The 23,997-nt window shown below is 37.2% G+C and overlaps 1 protein-coding gene across 1 annotated transcript in view; it reads left to right on the forward strand.

The window, feature by feature from the left end:
• The window catches only part of LOC139692052 (5-hydroxytryptamine receptor-like), a 772,518-nt gene that overhangs the window by 669,257 nt on the left and 79,264 nt on the right, over positions 1 to 23,997 (forward strand). Inside the window, exon 4 of the mRNA XM_071590072.1 lies at positions 11,916 to 12,447. Within this exon, the coding sequence (XP_071446173.1) occupies positions 11,949 to 12,447 (499 nt within the window). The 5' untranslated portion in view covers positions 11,916 to 11,948. The remainder of the gene's footprint in view (positions 1 to 11,915; positions 12,448 to 23,997) is intronic.

The following is a 23,997-nucleotide window of genomic DNA, read 5'->3' on the forward strand; positions in this document are numbered from 1 at the left end:
TTTATACCACCCATCGAAGTTTCCATGGACTTCGGATACCCATCGCACACTAAGATAAATTGCTCAGATTTTTTAAGATGGAATTAGGGTTTTCGACTGAAGTGGGGAGAATTTTTCGCGGAAAATGCTGCCAATATGACGATTCTAAAAGGAGTTCTCTTCGGTTTCATCAGTTTATGCTCTTCCCGTCGATCCAATTTACTGATATTGGGTACAGATACTCTGCAAAGGGAAATGAATAGATTTGTAGCAATCACCTTCTCTCTTATATGTATAAGTTTATATACTCGTCATCACATAGCTGTCTCCCGTTACAATGGTCGTGAAAAAGTGCAATTGCCTCCTCCCTTCGCAAATATTGAAGACCACCGAGAAAACAACAATAATGCCCCGAGCTCACCACACCCCCCTCTGCTTCTTATTGTATTTTATTTTCGTGAGATACTCCATTGTAAACAGAGATAAAAAGGAGAGAGAGATAGGAGGGGGCTCTTGCGCTAGAGTTTTTTCATTCCTTTTACCTCTTCCCTCAGAAACCCTTAATCTGGGAAATAGTGGATTTTTAGATCCTTCACAAAGGGAAAGAAGGCTCCCTTTTCCCAATCGGCAGAATGCGTGTGTTTGCGACAGTATGGGTGTTTTTGTGGGAAAGAGTTTGGGGGAAAGATAAGATTCGGACAACAAAATCCACCCATGCCCCTCCCTTTCGCTCTCCTTCATCCCCCATCTCAGGGCCCACATTGCCTTTCGCCACTCCTTCCCTTGAGACATATGGCGATATCGTCTCTTATTGATGCCCCTTGAGCTTGTGGACGAACAATAGGCGGAGATGAGATGGCGGTGGCTCGGATGGGGACTGATATCCACCGAAGCGAACGGTTCGCCGAGCGGTGGGGAGAAGAACGGATAAATAAGAGGAAGGAAGGAGGCAGCTACGTGGAACAAAAGCATTCGATTCAAGAGATTGAGTCAAGCCCCTTGGGCGTCCGTCCACACCACTTACAAATAATTCAGCCTCTCCCCATATGGTCTCCCTTTCACTCGCCCACTCCACTGTTAAGTATTAAACGGGGCTAATTGCTTGATCAGGAAGGCTCCTACGCTTGCAAAGAGCCTGCTCACATATAAGTACTTAGGAGCTCCTTTTACCTCTTAACTTCCATTGTGGAGCATATTATAGGAATAAAAATAATCAGGTCAGTTTATTAAGCAGTTCTCATTGATAATAATCTACTTATAATTAAGATTAATTTTATCATTCAACGGCTACACCACGTTTTATAGGAAGTAGCAAGCATCACAATTACGTATTCTCATACTTTTTATGCAACGCTATTCAAGTAAAACAACATGTAAATATCACCCTACAGTAAATATTTCAATTATTGTTTGCACGTTACTTTTGTCCATTTCTCGAAGAGAAAAGACAACATGCCAATGGTGGGCTCATTACTGGCTTTTGATCGAAACAATACTTCCGACGGTTTGAAATATAGGAAATCATTTTTAATTTAACAGATCTACTCTAATTTAATATTGGATGGATAGATTTGGAAAGGATGAAATGCCATGCAAAATCGGAGGGAGCCAATTAAATTATTATAAAAATATGAAATACTTGAGAGTCGCCCTTACGTCCAACCTTTCATAGAGACAAATATTAGAAGTACATAGCTATGAGCCACAGTCTTCAATTAACAAAATGAAAGAAAAAATTGAATGAATGAAAAAATATTGGCAGAAGAAAGTATATGTCTAGTTTACTTAGTTACTGGAATGATAAGCTCCCAATCACGGAGAGAAAATCAAGCATAATAGAGCTTAAAATCCCTAGAAACATTGATATGAAAGGGTTTTACTTTAAACGAACTTCGGGCACAGCAAGTACAATATTATTCACGCTAACATCGGTTGCTGAGAACATTTTCGATCAGCTACCCTATTTCCTAAAACTTCAATCCACCGATGAATAAATGATTTTAGATTGCTGTGTCCTAATACCGATAGGTTATTGAAAGACGCATAACACAGGTGACGTAAAATCTTAAGTTTCATTTTATTTCTCTTCCGCACTCTCTTCTTACGCACAAGAAGAAATTTTTCGGCTTAAAAGAAACCGAATGACAGCTGGGAAACTCCAGAAAAGTTCCCTAACAAATAATCAGCCTAAGATATGGCTAGGCAATATACGCATTAGTTAAGAAAAAAATAATAAAAACTCTTATAGCTATTCTGAATAAACTTAAAAAAGAATAACTTCAGGATTTATATCATCAGAACTGGTAAAAATTAAATTAATTAGATGTCATGAATACCTAATTTTGTTATTTAGGCACAAATTCTAAATTTTAATAATACATACAAATTTATATGAAAGGTTTTCCGAATCACCACCAGATGTCAGTGCTAGCACAACGAGTTTCCCGCGTAGTAATTGGTAATTCTTTATTATTAAACACGTAACGCGTCAGTGCTCTGAGAAGAGATCTGTGGCGCAGACGCCTCTCCGTTATTGTTCCCGAGTAGTGATTTGTGAAGATGGAAAAATAAAGATTCGAGCAGTGATTAAATACTTCGTAAACAAAGGTATGAAAGCAAAGGAAACTCATGCCGACTTTCATAACACTCTGGGTAACCCTGCCCTTTCATATTTAAATGTTTTTAAGCGGACAAAATAGTTTAAGCTTGGTCAGAACAGCTTGGATGATGGTCTACGTAGTGGTCGGCCATAATGTTCCACTACCCCAGAAAATATTGCAAATGTACGTAAAATGGCCATGGAGGATCGCAAACTGAAAGTGCAAGAAATTTCTGAAGCTGTGGGGATGTCATCTGAACGGGCATATCACATTTGAGCCCTGTAATTGGATATGAGAAAATTATCTGCTAGATGGGCGCCGTGAATCTTACAGGATCACAAACGCATAGAAATAGAAATTTCCAAACAATTTTTGACCTGTTTAAATAAAAACCAACGAGATTTTCTTCATAGACAAAACAGCAGTCAGAGCAGTAGAAACATGTTGACTCACCACCAAAGAAACCAAGGGCAATATGGTCGGCCGGAAAGGTGATGGATTCAGTTATCTGGGATGTGAAAGCGATTCTGCTGATAGATTATCTCCTCACTGGTCAAATAATTACAGGACAATACTACACTAACCTCCTGGACCAATCAAAGCTAGAGAAACACAAAAAAAGGTCAGGTTTGGCAAGGAAAAAGTTATATTTCATCAAGACACAGCACACCTACACATAAGTATCGTTACCATGGCAAAAATACGGATCGTTTTCACATCCGCCTTTTTAGCCTGATCTGGTTCTCTTGGATTTCCATTTCTTCCTCAAGCTGAAAAGTTATTTCGGCGGACTGATATTCTCTTTGAGCAAAGAAGTAACAGCTGAAGTAAATGGGTATTTTGCAGGCCTGATGAGATTTATTTTTCGAGATGGGACTTCGGGACATCGCCGGACCAAGTACATTAATATACAGGAAGGTTATGTCGAAGAATATATAATTTCTACTTATATAATTCCTTTATTTCTATTCTTTTCCGAGAACTTTTAAAATTTCCCTCGTAACTTAATCTAATTTAACTGCTTTGTATTCAATAAATGAGAAAAACTCTTATAATGAAAATGTTATACACAGTGTGATTCAAGTATATAAAATTGCAAATTTTTATTAGTCCAAAGTTCGCATTTGTAGCGTTTGCATTACTGATGGATCCATATTTTTAGAATTCCATATATTTGCATCTATGCGGTAGATAAATAAGTTTAGCATCCGGATACTTTGACAATCAGACTAGGGAAGGTTATGATGTCTCTCCTTTACACTTCTTAAGTCAAACGATGTTAACTATGTAACTCATAAATCATTGACAAAGTATAACGAGTATTTACTATAAATAAGGTATAAATTTTAATATAATTGTCATTGCTCATTAGTTATTTTGGCCATACTGGTTTGATAATGTTCACTGACACGTAAGACAGACGGGGAAGTAAAATATTTTTGTCCGTTCTTAAAAATGTTATGTCAACTTATTTTAGACTCAACAACAACCTATAACGCATATCGGTTGACTTTATTAAGAATCGAAAATTAATGACAGCGGATAAAATTGCAAAACTCTGAGTCGTACCAGAAGAAGGAAGGAGGGGAGTTGGAAAGTTTTAAGGGTTTAGCTTACGCAAGGTGGGTGAGTACTAGGAAGGGGGAGAGGAATATCAAATCGAGGGAGACGAGCAGCTAAATCATTAAATAATCCGGGGATGCGAATCGTTGGAAGATGGGAAATCTGAACTCGGGGAGGAGAATGGATGATCAAAATTTGGATCGGTCTTGCGGGCGCTCTTAAAGGGGAAAATAGGGCACCTAATGTCACAACGCCTTCTGCGACCAGTTAAAGTAAAGCGCTGCGACAATATGTCAAACCTTTCACAGCATGGCGATTAAGAAACTAAGGAGGAAGTTTAAGATTAGATTCGAACCGCAGGGAGATTAAAATTCCGAGGAAATGACAGAAAATAGATTAAGCGGACGATATTGGATGTGAGATCTGTAGAAGTTGATGGAAGAGCAAGACAGAAAATAAAACTCTAAACTTAAAAGAGCATTATTCATAAAGAAGTATTTGAGGTATTTCGGATCCTTAAGGGTATATCGCTGAAATTATCTCATGACGGAGATAACTTACGGATAACATGCCTAATTATCATACAAAGTTTTCGGAAGGGTGAGCTTGTTAGCTATGTTGAAGCAATAAAAAGTAAAGTAGGGTCGTTAAGACATAAACTAAAGCCATTGAATTAAGAAGTGCAGATGTCTGCAAAAAATTATTAAAAATATAGAAAGGGAAAACGTTGTGGGATTAAGGAAGCATCAAGCGTGGAAAAAGAAAAACGACACTTGGCAAAATGTCTCAAGTTCTATCATATATCATGAGAATGTTCCAATATTAAATAAAGAATAAGACTTAATCACTGACGGTGAAACACCAAGTGCTCAAAATAAGTCTTGGCGTCATTTAAAAATACATACCAATAAAATCATTATTGGATTTAATCATTTAATAATTCGTATATAAATACACTATCGTAAGTTTTAGGATTTGGCATAATATCGTGGAGGCTGAGTTAGCAAAATTAGTACTCTAGCAGCAAAAACATACAAAATAATTAAGGTTAGTTCACCGTACTTTTTATTCCATTTTCGAGGTTTCTTTATCATTATTGATGATGTATGTCACCAAAAGTCTCAAAAGATAAACTTGCACTTTAAGCTCGTCTAGATTTCTTTATACCACGTAATAAATCCATTTTCGTGAAAATTTTTTGTGTAATGATGCATAAATTTGCACCAATTGGTGACTTTCAAATTTTTGTTTCAGAATAATTTCATGATTATTTCCGTTTTAACCGTAAATTATAGGGATAACAGTAACCTAATGTTGTCAGACAAACTCCGTACGTAACATGAAATTTGCATTTCTCAAGTGATCAGCATGAACATCTGTTGATTACTCTCTACCCAGGTCTCTCCTCATTTCCACTCGTTGGATTTTTTATTACTTTTTAAGGGTATAACGACGACAGAACACAAAGATAGGACACGACATATCTACAGCCCCCCCTCATTGTCTTCATTTTCTCTTCAATCTATGGTTCAACAAGATCAAATCATCTATCCGTCGAACCCGAAATTATTTGGTAGGATCAAGTACTTTCAAATGTTTCTCTCTGATCCCTCCAGTGTGTCAACCGCTCTTTTAACTTCCAATTACATGCACGATATACTATTCTTACCAGATTTTCAATCCTCTTCTCGGAAGTTCTCTGACGCACTCAAATTTCTATTCCCCTGATCGACAGTTTCATGTCCCTTTTTTCGAAACGCTAACGATCGCGGAAGTTATTTCATGCCGTCAGCCACGAGAAATTTTATATAGGTCTTCCTTATTTCTTCGTTCCTGCTCATTTTTCATCAATATCAAATCGACGCATATTTCAGAATAATTTGCTTTCGATCGTCTATTTCTTTGGAGTTCTGGAAGAAATGATATCATTTTGATTTACATTCCGAGTGTATAAATATCTTAGGCGTGTTTCGATTCCCTTCCGAAGAACTCTGAAATGAAGACTTATCAAGTATTCTTGTGGTTCGTCATTCAGCCACGTGAATAATTTATTTTTAATCTCTCTCTCTCAATATAGAATTCCCTTTTTAAAGAGGAAAGAAACTGAAAAAATCATCTTGAGTTACGGTTAAATTATCTAATGCCCTCTCACAGAACTGTTTTTAGTAGTAGTGACTTGAAGCTCTTGCTAATATTTCATGTTAATAGAGTAAATAAATTACACAACTTGTAGAGAAATAACGTATTTCCTTTATTTCCTACAGTTAACTATATGAAAACTGGTAAAGTTTTTTTGAGTCCTGAATTTTATAAGCTTTGCACTATGGTTCTGTTAGCAGCATAATGCTAAATTTCCGCATGAAAACAGCTTGAATGACGCCTTTTTTTGGCCATTTCATGAAATTCAAGGATATAAGCAAGGTACAAAAGCGCCATTATATACACTCCCATTAAGCTAAAAGCTCGCCAACACGCATTAAAATATTTACCGTGGTTAAGGGAGAATAAATGTTTAATGCTCAATAAATATGGCCATAGAACCACTAAACCAACCGCCATTGAGATAGCGGGCTTCAATGACTCTATATGAACTCATATCAACTGCTATCGCATTCAAGTAGTATAAACTAAAAGTGTGTAAGAGAAAAAATATAAAAATATATTTGGTATTAAAGAGCACAAATGATCACCTTTTATGGCCCCCAAGGTTTTCCGCATAGTGCCGCGATGAGATGCGTTCGAATTGCCAATTTTAATATCAGACCATAAATAAGCATAGGCGTCCTAAAATTCTCCATACCTTGCCTAAAATAGGATTTTTGAGTTGAATAATCCTAGCAGTTCAGTAAAAATTTCAAAATGACCTTTGATTCTTATTTGAAAGTCTTTTAAATATATAACATACGTAATTAATATGGTACCGTTTCTGTAAATCTCCGAATAGAATTTCCAGGTACTGATGTCAACACCGCGTACCTACAAACAGATTAGAACGAATTGTATAATTATTCCATTTAAGTCTCTGAATAGCTTACAGATTTTAGACGCTCCTCTCACAATCAGTAGAGCTGCTGCCGGAATATATGTATTAAAGAGATTATTTTTTTATAAAAGTTCATTATTCTCCAATAAATACTTTTGGCGTGCTAGTTTATTGGTTGTTGCATATTAAACCGTATTGAATAGGAAAAGGAATGACAGATGGCGCAGAGGAATATTGATAATGATCTTATTAATGATTTTTATGTATACAGGAAGTTTTAAATTGTTTCAGGCTCTACTATGTGGAAATTCATGTTCATTAAATGAAGAACACAATGTATATTTCCGTTGTTATTTATTTTTGTGCTACTAGTTTACCTGGTAATGATGCCTAACCGTTGAAACAAGTAGTACGGAAATAAAGAACAGTGGAATTATTCATTGTGTTCTTCATTTGATGATACAGGAAGTTATTTAGTCAACATCCTTCCGCAAACTCCATTTGTTCAAAACTTCAACTACTAACCTTTGTACACTAAATTAAGGGAGATGGGAGATGTAACACAAAATGTATGCAAATTCATTTAACTTTTCACTATTATTGCCGTAGGAAAAATCAAAGGTACATACATTATCATACTTATACTCGAGCGTTTCATAATAGTCACCATTTTTAGCAAGGTATTCCTTGCAATAATCTAGAATTCCAGGAAAATTGAGAAACAGGATGAAAAGAATGGCCAATGCAGTCAGTGTATGACATATCAACGGAAATATATTTGCCATAAATCCTCCATCACTTCACCTGCTCTGAAAACGCAAATCTAGCCTTCGCAAAAGTCTTTCGATAAAGCTGTTCGTTAAAAGTAAAGGACCTTTAACATCAATATGTGCGAGTGCAGCTCCATGAGAGTGTGGCTGAGAGAGTGAGTAATCATCAGCTTTAAATAAAATAGTGCATCTGATTTTGCAACTTTTATATGCTACTTGTATAAATTTCATTACAATTTTGTTACAATTGTAAATCTAATAGAAATCTCCAGCTCCTTCTTAATTTTGCTACCATATTGAATTTATCTCATTTCATGCAGCTTCACATATAATGGATGTTGAAAAGTTGTTCTCCTCACGATAATATCGCTTTCAAATGGAAACGGACAAGTTGAAATATTTGCTTCTTTAATGTAAGTAGCTTATTTCATGCGTAACAAACAATAGTAGATGCATGAAGGTGAATCCCTCAAATAAATGCTAAAATATTTCAGTGACCAAATATATTACTGAAAATTCCTTTGGATTGATTTTGATTAGATTTTATTAATAATCTCGCCAATGTGTTATGAGCTGATTAAGAATGATATGGATTTATGTCCAGGTAATTTCGTTCTCCTGTCAATTAACTCAGCATATCTTCTTTACATTCCAAGTGAATCACTCAGCACCATTTGGGCAGTACTTAAATCTATATTCCAGCGTTTATACCATTTAAATGATATAAGGAATCGAATTATTGCGGTGGCTGGTGTGCTAGCTTATCTTTTCGAAGGATGGGATTCGAATCCTGGCGATTTCAGGATTTTTCTGAGATCCCTACTTGAGTCCTATTTGGAGAGCACTTAAAGTGGAGTCCGCTGTCTGTCAGGTGAGATGCTAAACTGCGAGCCTCTTGGCGCCTTTCGTTAAGAGGGATCCAATGACGATGCCGAGTTTCTATCCGACCCTTCCTCTATTTCCTGAACATCTTAACTCTGCCAAATTGCCCACCTTTCCCGATTTGCGAAAATTACCTAAGCGCTCAGTCGCCTTCCCTAATAACTATTAATACTCTAAAGACGGGAACTGATTTTAGCGATGGTGAACTTGTGCAATTGTTGTCAATCTGCGTTGGATCCGTTCCATTAAATGATTGAATTCGATGATGCGATACAAGTCTTCACCCCAAACTTCTGGGTATCCTCCAAAGAGGCCAGAATGCGATACCTTAATTCCAGACGGAACTCGAGATAAGCTTTTGAGAGAACACGTTTCGTGTGCTATATGTTCGTGCGATCTCTCTCTCTCTCTCTCTCTCTCTCGGTTTCCCGATATTTACATTTTGTGGGAGATCAACTGATTAAGTTATAAATGCAGAAAAGCTCAAGTTACTACTTCAAGCACCAACTAACTGAATATCCATAGGTATTGAGAGCATTTCGTTTAAAATTTAAGAAGGAATGAAACATAGCGTAACATGGTTTCTTTTTGAATTACTAAACATAAACTTACACAAAATTTTCTCTCGAGAACATGGCCAGTATAATGAGTGTGGAAAATATTTCTTCATTATGAAGTGCCATTTATAATTGATTAACATTGAAAATTTATGGGTCATAAAATTTAGAATATAAAGGATTATTGTGAACGAATAAGCGTACAGGGTTCGTCCGGAAAATCAGTGTACTGATTTTTTCCCGCCGCTCCAGGCGCGCCCAGCACCGCTCTGACGGGCTGCGATTGGAGGGGGGTATGTTGGCAAGCGACGCTGAAAAAGGCAGTCGGCTCTGAGCTCTGGTGTAGTGAGGAGCTCTGTTAACGCGAACCTCCACGCTTCGACCCACGTCACGGAACGCGATGCCGAAGTTTTTGGAGCAGCGTTATTCCATCAAATTTGCGGTAAAGCTTGGGAAATCGTCTACCGAAACTGTAGGTATGATTAACCAGGCTTACGGGGAGTCAGCCATGTCCAGAAACATGATCTTTCGGTGGCACAAGATGTTCGTGGAGGGCAGAGAAGAGGTCGACGACGAACCACGGCCTGGACGCCCATCAACGACACTCACCGACGAAAATGTGCGAAAAGTTCGCGATGTACTGAACTCTGATCGTCGTCTTAGTGTTCGGATGATAGCAGAGCAGTGTAATGTGCCAAAAACAATAGTGCACGAGATTATTAGGCACCAATTACAGATGCGAAAAATTTGTGCAAAGTTGGTGCCGAAAGTGCTCAGTGATGATCAAAGACTCAATCGTTTGGAAATCGCGACACAACTTGCGGATCACTGCAAAAATGATCAAAAATGATGATGAAAAATGATAATGAATGATGAAATGAATGATGAAATGAATGATTTTAGAGAACGTTGTTTCGGGTGACGAGACGTGGATCTTTGAGTACGACCCGGAGTCGAAGAGACAAAGTGCGGAGTGGCACACCCCATCATCACCCCGTCAAAAGAAAGCTCGCATGAGCAAATCTCGGATCACGGCGATGCTCATTGTCTTTTTTGACAAAAGGGGAGTCGTCCACTACGAATTTGTACCTGAACGACAAACTGTAAATGCTGCATTTTACGTCCAAGTGCTCGACAGGCTTCGAAAACGAGTCGCCCACGTCCGGCCAGCGATCAAAAACATCTGGCGGCTGCATCACGACAATGCGCCGTCTCACACCGCGCTTGTCGTGTCGGACTTCTTGGCCAAGCACGGCGTGGCAACGCTGCCGCACCCGCCCTACAGCCCGGACTTGGCACCACCGGACTTCTTTCTGTTCCCGAAGATAAAGAGGAGTTTGAAAGGAACGCGATACGGGACTTTGGACGCCGTCAAAGAGGCCGTGACGACGTGTCTTCGAGAGGTTCCCGATGATGCCTTCGCGGGAGCGTTCCAGGAATGGGAACGCCGCTGGAACAAGTGTATCGACTCACAAGGGTCCTATTTTGAGGAATATTAGCTTAAGATATGTAAAAGTGTAATAAATTTTTTTTCCTGAGCTCAGTACACTTATTTTCCGGACGAACCCTGTATAAATCAGTCAGATGGGTTTATTAAATGTTATTTTTCGGGAGCTGAACTCACGATAACTAGACTGTGGTGATACGCACGTAGCTCACACCAGCTAAAAGTCTCATTTGCTCCATTTCTGATGGTCATCCCAGCGGAGCCTCTAAATAAATTATATAAAAGCTTATGAATATATTAAATAAAAGCTTATGGATATATTAACCAGATCTTCAAGTGTAAAGTAGGGCTATACTTAGACCACTTAGCTGGATGAAGAGTATATTTTTAAACAAAGAGAAGCGCGGGCGACTGTTTTTGAACTCAGCATAGAATGAATTATGCATGAAAACTGGTTGTTTTTGCGTCTGTTCAAACGAAAAATGTTGCGCCGTCCTCCGCTCAGTTTTAAATACTCTAATAGGTTCTATAAACATTGTAATAAACTCTAATTACTATTATTTGTAGTAGAAGGGTACTAGAGTTCAGAGAACTGGAAAACAATCGATAATCAAATAATCAGTGGAAATCTTTTTCAGAAATTGCTTAGGAACTCCTCCTATCAGATATTACTTTAAATGTTCGCATGTAAAACGTAAAAATTCATTGGGAAAATATTTTTTAAACGTTGTTAACATTATTATGTGGTTCTAATTTGTCTTACGTAGGTTTTCAATTGTCTCCGTCTAAACATCGCTCACTCTCTTACCCTCGTCAAACAAGGCACAACCTCACACCTCACACTACAATAAACCCTTCTTTAATTCGGTATACTCTCTAACTCCCTCTATTCTGATGGGCATATGTACTTATTCTTTTCCTCCCACTACCTTGCCCTCCGAACGCTCTAACATCTATCAAACTATTTCATTTCTAAAAATAGTCTTTTAACTTGTTTTTTGGTCACATAAAATGAAATCAACGGTGCATCACTTTTGGATGATTGAGCTGGCATGGTAATAAATAATTTGGACTCATGAACGTGCCCCTACGTCTAATACGTCCTTCATCTTTGCCTCTATTTTTCTTCCATAGGTTCGGAATGCGGATCAATAGACACTGGTGGCCATGTACATCACCGCTTGCGCCATCCGAAACCTCGAACCCGGACTCTACGTCTGGGCGGCCCTCAGGCTGGCCCTGCTAGCCACCACCGCCTCCGCTTCCGGAGCTCCTGGCCGAGGCCATGAGGGCCCGTCGTCCACCTCCCCCGTCCTCCGAAGCCCCCCCTCGCCACCGCCTCCTCACGCCCACCTCCCCGACGCAGAGGACGACCCCTGGGAGGATATCCTCCTCAACTACTCCTCGTCTTCCACCCTCGCGCCGTACCAGAGTCTCGGGGTCTCCCCGCTCTTCCCGGGCAACGACTCGTTCCCGGCCGACTGGGATGAGGAGGGGGACCACACCTTCCTCTTCGACGGAAACAAGACTGGTGGAGTCGGCGTGCTCACCGGCGGAAACGCCAGCGGCACCGAGACGGCCACCGCCGACGAGCCCTTCTCCGATGTCCTGGTGATGGGCATCATTTCCGTTATCCTCGGCCTTATGATTCTAGTGACCGTCATAGGTGAGTCGACCCCGTGAGCTAGTGGTGACTACACCATACAATAATTCCAATGTAGCGAAACAGTTCGATGAAACGGAAAATAACCGGTATACTTAACACTTCCATAGTAACACGTTTTAGTAATTTTCCGCACATGTACACGTACTTGTGTATAAAATCGGCGGACATCAGAAAACTTTTCAGGAAAATTCACAGTTAGTTGGCTGGAAGCGCTTCCGCTGTGAAATTTTCAGAATAATTAACCTATTTCAAATACTATTAGCGAGGATAGCATGCAAGAAACACTAAGGTTATTAATTAATTTAATACCAGCTGAAACATCTAAATATTACCATTGAATATCCTAAGGAATGAGATATGTTTTCTCAGAAAGATTTCCCCTTGCGATAATTTTCATAAATTATCATTCATTCTGGAACTTATGTTGCAATACTAGAATAGATCAAGTTAGACTAATTCATTTTGTTCCACAAAAACTTTCACTGCAATGCATACAAGCCATACATTTCAAAAGTCACTCTCAGAATTAAAATTTCTCGTCTCAGGGTATTTTCGAACTTTTTCTTAAACATATAAGGTTTCAATATTTTTAAACCCTTAAGACAAATTATAAAAAATATTAGACCCAGCATATCTTCTTGGGTTTTCGGAGTATATTTCTAAATTATTCATCATAATTCTATGGACACTTTTTCCAAGGGTATTCAAAAATGGGCATCACGGGCTAGAACTAAATTTCCGGAGTCGAAGCTTTTGTTAAGAAATGATTGAATGCACACGATAATGAATAAGGTATACGTATATGGGTATATATACGTATGTGTGGCATAAAATGGAATAAATGAAACAAACAACACCATTTTGTTAATTAGTAAATAACTTTTTCCGTGAAAATAAGAGTGAATTGTTGTGTGCGTTATTAGCTTTTTTGTTGTCAGGCAAAACTAAAAAATATTGCAGTGCACCGCATATGTCCACCCGGAAACTACATTAAACCGTAGATTACCCAATAATAATAATACATGCTACTGTTGGTTCAACTTTTGGTAATGTAAGTAACTATTAGTGCAGCCACGTTTTAGATTAACTTAATTTTAATTCACCACGTTAAGGGGTTATCCTTTAAAAATATATCTACCTGTATTCTGCTTGAAACATTGCAGTCAACAAGGAAGTCTCAATAGCCTATTTCATCAAAATGGTCCCTTAAATCTGTTAACTTTGGAGTCAAAGTCTTTAAATCAGGATTTGCACGCCGGCCAATTCAATTGATACGAACTGTTTGCTCCATTAAACAGCAATATTATAGCATAGTATCCAAAATCGGAGTGCAAAAATCGAACGATATCTGCATCTCACTATACTTTTTGCTATCATAAATTAGTTATCCTTGTCTTGAGTTGATAGTTTATAATTAAACTAATTGAAATTATTTATTTAATCATTAAAACGTTTAATTCAGGAGGAATCAACATTATCTTATTCTGAAAATAAATTATATCTTCCATTCTCGAACACGCAATTATTCCAATACAAATATGTGGAACTTTGATGCTGGATATTTGTTTTGAAAAAAGACATTTCCAACACAAACGATTTAACGTAATTATAAAAATTTGAATTTATCTTCCTGCGTAATAATAAATTAACTTTATCGTTATCCTCCAGAAAATATTGCTTTTAAACGATGAATACATATAATTATTTATTACTACGAGACATTTTTGCGTCACAACGGCATACTATATACATAACATATCAAATTATATTTTCAATTTAGATCCTATATATTTTGAAATCACCAACAAGGAGTGAGGTTACATAGGAAAAACACTTTAATTGACTATACTCATTTAATTATTCTTATATTGACTAGTCATTCAAGGCAAAAGATTTTGTTTCGATTAGGATCCAATCTGCTTTATCTAGAATTTAGCAGCCTTGATATAAGAGAAATTCTCGTATTATCGGTCCTTAGGATTTTCTCGAAAACCGGAACGCTTTGATGGTCCAGGCGATATTATTACAAGAAATTGATTCAGCGTGTAAAAAATCAAGTTTACTCCTAGATAATGCCCGTCTTTATACATCAGTGGTTAAAATATTATTAAATCTGTTAGCATGGATACCATAAGTGCGTTTTCAAATCGTAGTCACTACCCGAAGGTTAGCGTGACAGATGTAAGTCACGTCGTACAAATCACAATTGCGTGTGAAATAAACTTATACAGTGGTACTCTCTTTACCCCGGGTAGCTAAATGTTTTGTTGCGCATAACTTTACATAACATAAGTTTACCTGGCAGTGTCAAGGGTCATAAACTAAGGCAAGGATTATTTGATTAGAAGTTTTTTTTAATGGATCAAAAGTCGATACCTTTGTTCTTTTAGATACAATGTCGCATTTTAAGAGTGATATTATGGAAAAATATATAATTTTGGAAAGTGAAACCCATTTTACCGTGACACCGTGTAAAACCATATTGCCACGCTATTCTGAACAAACAAGACAAAAAACTAAAATAGCTTAGAAAAATTCATGCCAGTTACATCTCCAAAATTATGGATTATATGTCAGAATTATTTAATAGCTCCATCCTCTGCATTAATAATTATACTTAGTGAGTAGTACATTTTGTTATAATTATTCCTTACTTCAAGGGAACTATAACGATTATTTCATATAAAAACATTAATTGTGCAAAAATTTAACTTCTTCAAATTTGTGCAATCCATAGAAAGGAGAAAAGATAATGGATTCAAATTGTCCAGCAGCATTTTTGGCAAAAGGGGTAATATCCATTAAAATGACATCGTTAAATTAATTATGTATCTGAATGAACTCCTGTACTCCAGCCATTTTTCATAGCGTCATATTATATAATACTTTCACATCGAAAAACAGCTAAGTTTTCAAAGGCAATGTTTTTTCATTATGAGTTTCGGTTAGGTGTCATTTCGTTTGGTGTCATTTCGTTCGTTACTGGAGAGGACTTACAGAAAAAAAATTAACTTTTAACGCACCATTCAACGTTTAAATACCAGAGACAAACGCACTAGCGAGTACACGATTTAATATGTTTCCCGTTTAATGAGATAGTTTTCAGAGAAAAAGGAAATTCTGGGGAATTTAGGAGAAAAATATTTTATTTTACCGCTTTATCATATAAATTTTTAAATCTGCGTGGCACAAAGGTTATTATGCGTATTAAGCGTTACTCAACGTAAAAAGAAACCTAAATAATATGTAGCAGAATATTAAAGCAAGAAAAATAAATCACAAAACCTTATTGAGATGCTTCTAAACATATTTTAGCCGCTTCGTGCCAGAATTAATGCCATGTGAACCAGCAAAGGTTACGGAAGCAAATAACCGCATTTATGAAAAAACCGCAGAAGTGATGAGGATAAACTATTACAATGCGAAAACGCAATAAGCGAGCCATATTTCTCATTTTCACTATCAAGAAAGCATATCCAAGAAAAGGGTCACATCCGCTGACCTGAAGCTTCTGAAGGTAATCCAGCCTTAATATGGCGTACGTGTGTCCAGTCAATATTCGTGTAGTTTACTGTGAAACCCTAGGAATACGTATTGTACGGTGTTTTACGATCCCACACTTTATTATCAATTTGGGTTGATATGATGTGCTAATAATGTCAGATTACGGTTATGTTTTCTCATCACAGTTTTTGGGTTAATTAAACTCAGTTTTATTGTGATCGTGGACTGTTAGAAAAAAGAATTAATAGCCATTTAAATCTTTACACAGTCTACTTTGCCGATAATAGGGATCTAAAATATTCTCTCAGCGTCAATCCTCAGTATCAACCCTCAGTTTCAATCCTCACTCAATACTCCGTGGCAGGTCCTTTCAAGCTCTCTGAATTCTAATTCCCTTTAATCGGAAGTAAATATAGCTTTTAAATTAAAAATAATAGACATCAAAACATTTTCTTTTGAGGTTTCGACCTGTACTTTGGTTTTCATTCACATGCTTTTTTCCATCTCTTCCTCGCCCTTCAAAATCTTCTATTCATATTTGGAACATCAGCGCCAGATATCTTTACTTGTCTTTTGCTGTCCATCTGTTGAATTTGTCTGAACCATTCTCTTCTTTTTTATAATATGCAATTTCCTTCTGCATCGATTTTACATTCATGTCTTAAATTTTAATTTCTTTCATTCCCTCTCCAGGTATTCCCGCTGACATTTTTCAATGATTTCACCTCTGGCGTCTCCATCCTTTATTTTATCTTGGCTCCGTGACACTGTTGCTGATCTTTATTGCTATAAATATAAATTTATAACACCAACTCCGATAAATAATAATAAAGACAAATGAAGATATTTTAATGCATTTTAAGAACACATGAGGGATAAGGGATCAGAATAACATTGTCCACTCGCGATAGGGTCATATTCGGGTCAAAATTAGTCTAATTTGTATTCACCTTCTGCCAAAAACCCTAGTGGTGGCTTTCAGGGTACTAAAATAAGAAATTTTGAAATAAGAAAGACCTCGACTTTGAATAAAGCTCCAAAATGCTTTAAGGAAAAATATAACAGGCAGATTCAAAAGATGCGGTTGATTGGAATTGAAGTTCAGGAGGGTCGCAAATTAAATGCAAGCGTCAAACCAAATAAACCATCCAATATAAGCTTGTATTTAAGCATGAGATCACATTATATCCTTCAGGAGTAGGTTTGACCAGAAAACTACAGTATAAAACAATTCATTAATTCATACGATGATACGTACGTGTCTTACGGGATAGGCAAAATATAAGAGATACTCATATCATTTCTTTTTTAAATATTTATGATAGCCGGAATCTCCCGATGATAACTTTGAAACGTTGAATTTTACTATTGATATTTAAATGAACCTTTGTGTTTCGTAGCGGAGGAGCTCATAAAATTTTATTCTCTATATATCCAGCATTTGAAATGTAAAAAAATATGGGGAAATAGTTTCTCGCGTAATTATGGTATAATAAAGTCACTCTAGTTTGATTTACAATAGGATAAACAGGATAAATATGGCAGGTGGAGGTCTTTGCCGTAGATATTCATTACAAACCAGAATTTTTATAATTGCGAGGTGAAACAGCACTTGGTTCTCATTACGCCGTGCTCTTTAATACTTCGGGTGCTCCCTGTCCAAAAATGCTAAATCCCCGAGAGATATTTCTCTCCTAGAGAATACTCGGAGTTGAAAAGGTTACAAATTTTTACTATATTTTATATTCATGGCATTTGCTTGGCATATTTAAGCCCCCCTCCTTGGTAAGGATACTGAATCATTATGACTCTTTTGGATGCTTTTTCAGCATTATACTGCAAATTAAACATCCATATCTTTCATTAGCTAGCGTTTCTGGAGCGAAAAGTGAGAGAGTAACTACGTTTTTGCAGAATTAATCGTAATTCACCAATAGTTTGTCTTGCTCATGCTAATCTTATGGATTTTTTTTACCAAAAATAGTAACTATATATCGTGGCATCGCAGACAATGAGACTTGAGTAGCAAACCATGGTTAAGGGATAATGCTATGCAAATAATACGAATTTTTGCTTGGCCTTTCCAGGACACATAACAATGTTTTGAAAAAGTATTTGCTTTTACCCTCTGCGACAAAAGGAAGCAGTTCAAAGGCGGAAACGCCCATCCGGCACATATCCATCAAAAGCAATCTTTTATTATGCGATTGCAGTGGAATTTATTTGCATATTTACAAATAATCAAGATTATAATACTTTTATAGTGAACATTATTCAAAATAAATGCTTTAAAATCATCTTACTGCACTACCTAGGATATTTAACCATTGATTAAACGTGGTGGAGGTAGTAAGAGAAGAGTCTATTTGTACCGCATGAAGGCAGGCAGAGTTATCGAAGAAATTAAGAAAGGAATAATTTAAGGCAAAGAATGAAGAAGTTCTCACGATATTTATGGGTAAATAGTCATTAGAAAAGGTCTAAAAATTACACTAACTTATAAGAATACCTACGAGTGAATCCCCAAGCACTCAATTTAGAAAGAAAATGTATTTATCACCTCAAATTGTCAGAAGACATTGTGTAAAAGGTTTTAGGCACAAAACGTAAGGAATCATTTTGAAATTCATATTTACTAATGGAAATTAACGAATGTATAAATTCTTCAGGTTTCATGATTTTATCAAAGATGTCAAACACTTACATGATTCAGTAAAATGACCATCAAAACCTATTTCCACAAATTTTGCTCCATTTTGTTAATATGACAATGCAAGAAAAAAATTAAATGCACAGTTAGAAGTAAAATACACCCCTCGCTGACTGGTCCCATGTCAGAGTTCTGTCATTACAGAATACGGTCATGTACAAACATAGGACTCTACGGATTTCATATTCCAGCGTTTTTGTAAATATTATGTTAAACACATTTAAATTCACACCAACATTTTCCAAAATATGTTTTTCTTATCTCTTTCCTGAAATGCTTACTGTAGAATAACAATATATGCAGTGCTTTTTCCCCAAAATAAAGCTATGTTGAATAAGGATTTCTCTCACTGTCTTCTTCAGATACGAAACTTACTCGTACATACGTACAGGCACTGCTTTTGTATCAGATGACGAATCAGTATGTCGAAACGCTGGCGAGCATTAAAGCTTCCAGTTAGTGTAAAAGTGAAATGCAATCTTTGGTTCTACAATATGGAATACTTCCACCATATCTGTTACTGTACTGACTATCAGAGCCCTTACCTGAAATGCGCATTTCGATTAGGTCAAAGTCTCGAATAAAACAGTAAATTAAATTTCATTTTAGCCAATAAAGTTTTACATTAGCCAAATAATATTAGCGGCGGAGTTTCACATGGCCCACACAAGATAAACTTTCCATGAGGTTTAACCGCTCCAACCTCCTCTGACATATTGGCAAGTGAGATTGCATTCTTGAGGAATATTTAGCCAAAAAATGATCATTTTTCATGCCACATGATGAAATAGATGAAATGAAATTAACCGCCGAAAAACTTTCTCCTTAAAATAACTAAAAGATCAGCCTTTTCATCATGATAAATATAAAAAAAGTATTATTTAATTACAATGGAAAATTCAAATATTTCCTTAATGGAAGACCCCGCTGTTCTGATGTAAAAACAGCAAAGCTGCCAATCTTATCGCGCAGTGTTTTCCCTCGGATTATTGCAGGAATTCGGCCCATTTTACGCGAGAGGACAGCTGCTGATGAACAAAAAATATTATTTATAGGCGCAGGATTAATTCCATCTGCCCCAACTAAAACTTAGGGGCTTTACACCATTAAAATGAAAACGTTTGCTTTTATTCCATGCTGGCTTGCATTTTCCTCGGGTCTAACCACCGCCCGAATGCCGTCCGGGGGAACTATAAATAGATCCCATTCAATTATAAAGCGCTCCAGGTTGAAATCCTACGGAGAACCTAAAGCTAATCCCTCGAAAGTCAGGACTGTCTCCTCGCGCCGCTCCTCCGTTCCCTTTCCCTGGTGACCTTGCATTCAGATGCGTAACACCATCCACCTGTGCCTCCCATTACCGCCACTATAAAACTCCATACGTGTACACGTATTTATGCGATGGTTTCCCTCTTCCAGCGGTTCCCAGGGAGCATCCCGCTAATTTCCTCTCCGTACGCCCCTTCCGCTTGTTCACCCCATTGGCGGGGCAGCAAACCTTTATTCCCCGCTCTCCCATCCCTTGCGCCCCGGTCTGGCGCCTCAGGATGCCGTGTTCTCGCACACTTGCATCCCTTCCTTCCTCTACAGCCGAGCGGAACGAACCTGCAAAATGTCACCTTCGTCTCTCTCTTCTTTGTGTACACATTTTTTTCCTTTCTCCCTATCTCTTTCCCCGCTCTCCCGGAGGAGTTCGTACCCTCCCTTCACGTAAGACATTCTTCCTGCTCCCGCCTTTCCCTCAAACCCGCGCCAGCTCGACGCCATTTACTGAAATTCTCGTCTACCCTTCCTTTTCCCCCACCCATCCATTGCAATTGCTTCCCGTCCTCAAAACCCGGCCCTCATTTTCCCATCTTCCAGCTCAATCCCCTTTTTCCTGCTCTCTCATTCAATCTCTCGCCCTCTCTGTCCCTCTCTGTCTCATCTTCTCCATCTCTCTCTCCGTCCCATCCATTTGCCTAACGTCCTCATTTTCACTCACTCACTCACTCTCTCTCTCTCACACACTTTTCTTTCTAACACCCACAGAAAGCTTTCACCATCTGTCGATGTCTCTTCAGCTTTCCCGTTCGACTCCCACCCACAACCCTCTCAAATCTATTTCGAAGCACCAGAGGAACATGCCGCTCCGCCTTGTGGAAATTTGTGTTCATTAAATGGGAGTAGCATTAAAGGGAAGATATTATGTTGCGTCGGCGAGGAAAAACTCCAAAGTACTGGCAACAAACACTTGCCACTTGTCAGAAAAAGTGTTAATTACTAAGCTCAAAGAATAAGTGAGGAAATACGACTCACAAGATCGTAAAATTGAGAGTTGCTTCGGCCTACGCAGTCGCACTTTCTGTTGTAGTAAGGCCGTGGAGCTCCGATTTCATTATTTTCAAGTTCAAAGAAGACATAGTCACGAGAAGAAATTAAATGCTTCGGGGCTAAGAGAGAAGCACCGCTGGGAGATCTTTCATCAAATTAACACAACCTTTCAAAATAAAAATACTTTTGTGAGGATTCAAAGTACTTAAGTTTACTTTTGACGTTCAATGAAAAGTTAACACCTCACATTCTATTTATGCATTTGACTATCCCAATTAAAATATGGGAAATGTAATAGAGCTGAAACTGATACTTTAAAAAACTGTTTTCTTGCCATTCTCGCTTATCAATCGTTTTGAAATTAATTTTAATCACGTTAGCAAATTTGATATGAATACCATTTTGTCGTTTTATATGCTGGGGAGAACTATACTTCCATGAATTACGTTTTAACTGATTGGTTTTCCAGCATCTCTTTTACGGGGCATTATTTACAACTCGAGGATATATTTTTACTCATAACGCTTGCTAAAAGTATAATTATCTCAATGCAAGAACAATTATGAAAAACAAGATACTACATTTCTTACAGTATCAAATTTAAATTACTGTAATTGATTTGTTATGAATAATTTACCCGTTTGCATATGATGCTGAATCCGTTTCATATGATACACGATGTGTCTTATGTAAAACAATAGCATTTTACTATTTTTTCTCTTGTCAATTATGGAATTAGTATGACCTCCGTGGTAGTGATGGCTGATTAGTCTAATTTCATGAAAATTAATGCTAGAATTATATTCCACGGAGAATCCGTATGTAAGTAGGGTAAAATCATTTATTTCTTCGGTCTCTCGTTTATTGCCCTCAACATCTACTTAGAAAAAGCCGAGAATAAAATCAAAAGGAAATTTTTCAAAAATGCTTACCCAAGGAGAAAAATTAGTTTATGCGTTATGCAAGTGATATAGTCGCAACGGCATCTTAAAAAAGAGATCCAATACACTTCTGAAGTTAACTAACAACGTACACATAAGTATTAAGTGCAAAGCAATGTTAAAAAAAGACAAAAAAATATTGGCCTGGATCAGTTTAGTAGAGTGAAAACCAATTTGAAAATGTTTAAAAAGTTGGAAGAGCATGCTGCATGGAAAGCAGAATCAATTGCTATAAGAAAGTCAATATAAGGATGACAGAAGAGACCAGGCAAATAGTATTCCAATTGGAAAGATATTCATCTCCAAAATTGTTAACACAAAAGAGAAGTAGGAAAACATTATGAAAACATATCTGGAGTATGCGTCTAATGAAATACGGTCTTACCAATTTCTTAAACAGAGAAGTTAAAATCAGCAACAATGAAAATGTGAAACAACAGGGCTAATAGAAAGAAAATATATTAATGAAATAACTATCGAAGCTATTCTATGATTGCGAGAAGTGAAAAAATTCTAATTTCAACGCTAATCAGACAATTAAATGGTATGTTCTCTCGAGTCAACCTTTGATGACCAGTGATGATGAACAATATATTTAATTGTCAAAAAGGAACTACAACTTCGAAGTGAAAATCATGTTTCATGCCTACTTTAAATGTACAATCTCAATCCGCCATTTTATGAAACAATTTGAAATTAATACGGAAAATTTGAGCAAGTTTAACGATTCCAAACAATAGTCATACTGTACACAATAGGAATTCACATTGTACAAAACAAGGTGGAACTTAGCAATCAACTGATCACAGCGTTGAGCTTTCAGATCAATTGAATACGGCCCGATTTAAGTTCCGAAGTTTTCGTAGCCAATTGCAGTATTGAATGAACACAATAAGATTTACAAAGCTATGAAAGCACTTTAAATTTTATAATACTGGTATGCACACCTTTTGGTAGCAAGGCAATGAATTAAATATGAAAAAAACATGTCTCATCCATGTACAAATTTAAATGATATATTTTTCAAACTGCGAAACCGTTTATTTTGAAATCTCAAACGTGGGAGCCGTCAGTTGTAGAGTGCCTGTTACGAATACTACCACTGCTGCTCACTATGGTCCCTGAGAGAATTCTAGCGAACACGCGAGCTTCAAAGACAGTTTCCAAAGTCTTGGAAAACAACCTAGGAACTTACGACAGTTCCCTGCCAAAAAGAATAATCCCATGTTAGGATTCCAAACTTGAAGAGCTTGAAAAGGGACTCGAAAGAAAAGAATCTTTTGTTTTTAAAGAGACGATTTGGAACTGTTTTGCAATTGAAACAACGTTAAGTAATCAGTCGATGATAGCAATTTCATCATACTCAATTGCAATGCCTCAAAGAAAAGATCATATTAAAATCTTATGCCTTGGTTTAATCTAAAACTGCGTGGCGTTCCAACAACTGGCGTGCCGTGTCCTATTCGATCGAAGAATAAAGGGAACATTTTTCCACCGGAGATGTAAGAAGAGGTACTTTGGGAAATAGCGTTTTTATGCCAATATAATCCTAACAGTGGCTCGTTAAATCAGAGAATAGAAAATATGACCGAGTTTCTTGGTCTGCTTCTACTTCGAAAACACTTAATATAGGATGCGCTAGATCAACGACTTATTTCTCTCAAGTATAACTATGAAATCAATCCAATTTCCAAATTGCGCCTGGCGACATTCTTCATCACCCGTAATAATGTCCCAAAATACCATTACTCTCAGTACATTATACGCCGATTACCTAGTTACAATAAATTTACACAAAGTACTTTCCATTATAAATACACAAGCTAAACAAAGGAGCACAATTCGAACGAGTTAAAAAAAATGAATTCAACTCACATTTCTTCCTAACCGATCTCCGAAAATATTATGAATTTTCTCTAAAACCTCATTTATATGGAAAACGTCCATCTCAATGGTATATCTCTCTTCTCACTTGAGAATGAGAGTTGAAAATTAAAAATTCAGCAGTCTCTGTATCATGGCTGCATTGAAGCCAAGATTTTCGCCTCGAGTTTTGAAATAGGGTGGAGTGGGAATTCCAAA

Source organism: Hetaerina americana, unplaced genomic scaffold (assembly GCF_022747635.1).
Source record: "Hetaerina americana unplaced genomic scaffold, ioHetAmer1.1.p SCAF_4, whole genome shotgun sequence".
In the NCBI taxonomy this organism is placed as follows: domain Eukaryota; kingdom Metazoa; phylum Arthropoda; class Insecta; order Odonata; family Calopterygidae; genus Hetaerina; species Hetaerina americana.